Raw genomic sequence first — 6,290 nt, forward strand, 5'->3', positions numbered from 1 at the left:
CTTTTATCGTTTAAACCTCTGATGGAACTCTTTATTTTCATAATTAGTGTAAAGAAGAATTCGAGGTAATAGAAAGTAGAGAAGTGTGAATTGAAATAAAAAAAGAAGGCACAAAAAAAAGTGAGAATATTCACTCCTTCTTCATCTTTAACAAAACACCACCGGCAACCCTTCTCTACTCAGATGTGGGTTGTTTTCTAGGTTAGTTGTTTTAATTTAATTATTATTATATTTTCTACGTATCTACACCATTATGATGGTTTATCTCCTTCTTAAAGGTTTATCTTCGCTTTAATGACGGTTATTGGTTATTGGGTTGGGTGTTAAGATCAATAGTGATGTTCTCCAACGATGAAATTTTCATTTTTGTCATATTCAACGATGAAATCTTCATCATTAATTTATTCTGCGACGAAATCTTCATCGATAAATCACTCCTATTTCGGGAGCACATCTTTCTAAAGAAAAAAAAAACAAAATAAATGGTTGAAATTAAATTCCGAGAAAAACCATTCTTTCTCTTATCATACTTGTATTTGTCTTACTCCAGTAATCCTTCTCTTTCTCTTATCGAATTTCTCGGTATTATACTTCTATGATATGTTCCTGTTTCTTTGTATTCGTTTTTTTTTCAATGTTAAACTCATTGTAACCTCGAATTTCCATTAGTAAAAATGTCTCTTCTTTATCTAAAATAAAATAAAAAGTAAAATGAAATGAAATGAATGAACGGAGTAAATTAGTAGTGAATTCGAAATAGAGCAGTTGGAGATAGAACTTCTATCACATGTCAAATGCTGTTTTGCACAATTAGTTTTACTATAGGAGGATCATCAGTTTGTTCATTCACTTGGCTTGGCGAACTATGGGATGTGCCAATTCCCATACAACTAAATCCTATGGGCTAGATTTGGCTGTTAGATTAGCCAAAAAGCGTTGCAGATTACACAAAAAACGTTGCCTATTCTTTAACATTAATTCTCTTTCCAGACATATCTCGCATTCCAACTAGTAGCGAAGGTTTCGCTGAATGGTTCGGCGCAGAGAAAATCAACTTTTCGCTGTTTGGTTAAATGCAAATTGATTTATTTTATGATCCGACGGCTGAGATGGTTGCATTGTTCCATTCAGCGCAACCGAATTTTACTTTTCGTTGTTCCATTCAGCGCATCTAGATGCTAGATTAGAACTGCCAACGGTTTGGGGAGCTATTCTAGCTTCGGGAGTTATTCTACCTTCCAATCTAGATGCTAGATTTGTAGACCATAGAACTTTGTAAGGAATTATCCTTGTCCTTGGAGCCTTGGACGATGAAACCGTGGATAGTGAACAGAGATTTATTAGATAAGGAATAGCAAAAGACATCCAATAGTAATGAGACGGTTGAAAAAACTTATCCATTCATTTGTTTAATGATCCGACCTCCCTGAATCTAGGCTGAAAACCAAAAGCCACCTCACCTACAGGATAGCAAATTGCCCTATGAGTGAAATGAGTGACTACAAGTTGAAGTATCGAGCACTCCATTTATGGCTGTAGAGCACGGTAACATACCAAAGGTGAAATAAATGACCCTCCTCTCATCCACACGTAGAGATGGCGTGCCGTGAAAACAAGAAAAGAAAATGCTGTTGAACCCCTGAAAGTGTCTTGCTTCATCTCTACGCGCAGAAATTATATTGGTGATGCTACATCTAAATGGCTAACACACGGGGATACCTCGGATGAATTAGACACCTGACTAGTGCTGCATCATACGTGGTAAAAGATAACAAATGAGTACCAGTCCGAGTGGTACTAGGTAGGGTAATTCTAATATAAGTATAATCTTCACATAGTTTACACAGTACATTTGAAACTAAACCCCGAATTTTCAGATTAATATTCACATTTTTAAGGGTCATAATATTACATTGGAGAAACTATTTACAGATACCCTTGCTAGAACTAACTTAAGCGATTTCAGGCGGTTGAATCCCTTTCAACCAAAAGAAATCTTCTTCCTCTCAATACTCAAATTACACAGCAGAAGCACTTTGAATACCAATTTCACTATTTAGTACTATAGCGGAATACGGAGTAGTAGTAGGATCCCTCGACAAAACTATGTTCCCTCTTAGATCTTTTACCCCGTAGTTATTCAAATTTGAGTTGACAATTCTGCATGAACCCCATGTCTCAGCTTGTAGTTGGATTCCATAATATGACAAGTGATCCGTGATGCTGTTTCCCATTACAGACCTGCTCAAATTTAACAGTATAAGAGCAAGTACAAAGCCTGATAACTTGTTCTATTGCTTACTGATGTATAGGGCTAGCAAGAATTTGAAACGAAGAAGGAAAACACCCATACCTGCTACACGATGGGTCTTCACCAGATGCATCACAGATCTTCTCGGCTACATAAACTAGACTTTCCAAACCAACGTTGTAAATCCACACCTATACAATTGGAAAATTGACAAGCTTCAAAAATGAAACCAAACGATCAAACATTAACTATCCGCTGCAACATGCTGTCTGTGTTCTACTTGCAGGGGGTGGGGGGTGGGGTGGGGTGGGGGGGTGGGGGGGGGGGTGGGGGGGGGGGGGGAGGGGAAGCAGTTTCCAGGAATTCAAATGAGTAAGCAGAAACATTACCTCTCTTGGGAAGTGGTGGTAAGTCTTCTGTGGAAAGTAAGTATAGTAGGGAGGCAAATGAGGCACCATGTCATGCGCATGAGTTACTCGTATTGTATTTGGCACATGCTGGCTGAAATATGATGCAAATACTGAGTTGCCAATACGTGGCTGTCCAAAGGTCATAAGTTGAACTTCACAAGGTCCATCAAAATTTACCTGGAAAGATGCACAAGTATTCCCTCAATACACTATAACCAACTAAAAGAAAAACGACACCAAAATCTAACATCAAAATGAACCGACAAGGCGACAAGATGCTGTAGACTGCTAGGAATTTTAGCGTAAATAATGCAATTTCCAAATTAGTAAGAAGACAGGTTGATAGGTAAGTTAATTACTGATAGATCAAGTGCACAGAAAGAAGCCATCGCCCCGCCCATAGAATGCCCCGTGACCATGATGGGAATGTCCCCGTATAACCTCTTGGCTCTTCTTACAGCATTTAGAAGACAAGGCCTAATAGTCGTATTATGATATGCTGAATAAAATCCATGATGCACCTGAAAATGTTAAAGAGAGTAAATATAAGGACTGTTCACTTTTATATGAACTTGATCCTTCTTCCAAGGTTTTAGATAAAAAAACGAACCATTGCATCAGGCATGCCGGGATAGTTTAGATCAAGTTGCTTCCAGAACAAATCTTCAACCCAATTCTGAATGCTACAAATAGGTATATGAACAAAATTAGAAATTTGCCGAGGCACTTCATTAACAAAGTCAGCAAATATGTCCTACATTATTCCAAGAGTCAATGGGACTAACTTGCTCTATTTTCAGAGTCACAGAAAGCTACAGGAATTTCCACTAAATACATATTCACACAGCAAAAAGAAATTTATATACTAGTAACATGTTCTAAATAACGGAGATGAATAACTAAAGTTGCTCTCTATGATTTCAACAAATATGGTTATGCATGTTATCAAACAAATCAGTACCTGTGCTCCTGAGTACCCCTAAATGCAATAACGACAGCATTAAGATCCTTAGCATACCCAACAAATGCCTGCACACCACAATAGTATTACAGCTTAAGATGCTTGCCAAACCAATTAGAAGTAATTCAACATAGCTATATCATCATGAAAGCCAGATATGGAACATTTAATTACCTGTAAACAATGCTGGACATCAACAATCAGCTCCAGCACTTCAAACTCCCTAATCATATCATCACATCTTGAGCAAGTCCAAGTAAACAATTCCGTAAGATCCGACATGTAAACCTGTAAGAAGCAACAGGTTCAATCCACTAGTCATCTATATGATGGGATACAAGTACAACAAAAATACTCATACTTGAAAAGGCTAGCTATTTTTCCAAGTGAATTCAACTAAAGCAAGAACAAAAAACCCAAACTCACCGCAGAAGCATACTCCACCAATATCTTTGCAAGAGTATGATTGTAGACAGGGCCATGGTCACTCTGCTTAATTTGCAGTTCCATATGTTTGACTTGCAATTCTGCAGTGAAGACAATAAAAACATTAACATAAAACTCCAACCAATTTGGACAGAACATAAAGAAAAGATTCAGCAATTCCATTGACTAGTGCACTAAGATACACGAAGCAACAATGTACTTAATAAACCAAGCGCCAAGTTAGTTTACCTCTAGCTCCAGCGATTGTAAATAACCAGAGTAAAACAGCAATCTTTAGCCATTGAAATCGCTCCATACCCCCTATAAAAATACCAAAAACATTGCCGGATTTAAATAGCTAGGCAGAGAATAAAAGAAAAGTGATAATTGCACTTGTTAATCTAGGGTTTCTAAGATGTTCAGAACTCTAGATTAAATAATCAATTAAATCACTGAAATCCCCCCATATACAAACAAATTATGAGCAATGAACAAACCCCCAAATCATGGATAAGATTCAGCAACTTGAAACAAAAGGAACCAACCTAATCAAAACAGACCACCAACCCTTTGAAGATTTCGGAAGCTTGAATCTCCTTCGATCAGAAAAAAAAAACAATGGTAACTAAATAATAATTTAAGTTCCAAAGATGTTATTGTTTATATCCGAGAAGGAACAAGGAAAGAGATGAAGAAGAAGAAGAGGAATAAGTAGTATTCTCCTTCGGTTCTGGATGACCGAATACCCAAATTTGCCCTAAAAATTCAATATTTTAATGTCAGTCGTTGAAAAATTAACTGGGAACTCGAGATTGAGTGAGATAGATGATCATAAATGATGACTTTCTGGCTTGAATTTTATTTGAGAAATTCTGGAAAACTTTCCGTGTTGTATAATTATCGTTAGGATTTATCTACTAGTCTATATATATGGGCATGAATTTGGATTTATACACTGTTTCGGAATTTCCTTTGCTTGACTTTGTGTACACGTGTACTTACACGTTATCTATATTTGATCTTTCATTTTATTTATTTTTTATTTGTTTATTTTTGATAATGGTTCTGCTGCTTTCCAATTAACTAATTGTCTTAAGAATGCTAAATTTAACATTAGGCATTGGAATTATCATCATTTTGGCAACATAAACATCCAGATATCAAACCTTGAAGCTCAACTGTCTGATCTTACTAGCAATAGAAACAATCAGAACAATAGCAGGGTTAATGAGTTGACTCAAAAACTCAAATATTGGTATGATATTGAAGCTGATTTCTGGAGACAAAATGGAAAAGATGATTCCTTACTCCAAGATGAAAGAAATACTGCTTATTTCCATCATAAAGCTAATTTTAGAAGGCAGAAGACTCAAATTGATTCTTTGCAAAATAATCTTGGTATTTGGCTTAATGACAGGAGTGACATAGAGAATGAACTTCTAAGACATTTTAGTAACATGAGTAAATCTTCCAATCCTCCCAACTCTGATATGTTCATTAATAATGTTACTGCTGTTATTTCTGATGATGATAACAATATGCTTACTGATATCCCTGATGCTGATGAGGTAAAAAAAGTTGTTTTTGATATGAAACCATGGACAACACCAGGTCCAGATGGTTTCCCTCCAGGTTTTTACCAACTAATGTGGGAAACTGTGGGACCTGAGGTAGTCAAAATGGTCTGGTCTTTCTTTCACTCACACTATCTATTAAAACAGCTTAATCACAATTTAACTACTCTCATCCCTAAGAGTAATTGTCCTAAAAGTGCTATAAATTTCAGACCTATTAGTTTGTGTAATGTGTCCTATAAGATCATTTCTAAGTTGCTTGCTTCTAGACTTAAGAATGTTCTCCATAGGATCATATCCCCTGCCCAAATAGCTTTCCTACCTGGTAGACTAATACATGATAACATAATAATAACTCATGAACTTATACACTCCATGAAGAAAATTGATGCCAAAGATGGCTGTGTGGCTATAAAACTAGACATGTCAAAAGCATTTGACAGGGTGGAATGGTGCTTTCTCATTGATAGTTTGAAAAAATTGGGTTTTTCTGAAGCTTGGTGTAACATGATTGAACAATGTATATCCATTGTTTCCACATCAATTCTGCTTAATGGATCTCCAGGTAATGTGTATTATCCTCAAAGGGGATTAAGGCAGGGTGACCCCTTGTCCCCTTATCTCTTTATTCTTTGCATGGAAGCTTTTTCTAGAGGGTTGAGAACTGC

General features: G+C 36.5%; 1 protein-coding gene across 1 annotated transcript; it reads right to left on the reverse strand.

Annotated features, from left to right (window-relative positions):
- Positions 1-1,797: 1,797 nt before the first annotated feature.
- LOC113357486 (lipase-like) lies at positions 1,798-4,945 on the reverse strand. The gene is made up of 10 exons (XM_026600892.1): positions 4,594-4,945; positions 4,298-4,369; positions 4,049-4,149; positions 3,797-3,910; positions 3,623-3,690; positions 3,272-3,344; positions 3,021-3,182; positions 2,641-2,838; positions 2,354-2,442; positions 1,798-2,241 (listed from the first exon to the last, which is right to left on the reverse strand). Exons 2-10 carry the CDS (start codon positions 4,362-4,364, stop codon positions 2,019-2,021), a joined length of 1,095 nt encoding a protein of 364 aa, XP_026456677.1. The 5' UTR covers positions 4,365-4,369; positions 4,594-4,945; the 3' UTR covers positions 1,798-2,018.
- Positions 4,946-6,290: the final 1,345 nt, after the last annotated feature.

This window comes from Papaver somniferum, chromosome 3 (genome assembly GCF_003573695.1).
Source record: "Papaver somniferum cultivar HN1 chromosome 3, ASM357369v1, whole genome shotgun sequence".
In the NCBI taxonomy this organism is placed as follows: domain Eukaryota; kingdom Viridiplantae; phylum Streptophyta; class Magnoliopsida; order Ranunculales; family Papaveraceae; genus Papaver; species Papaver somniferum.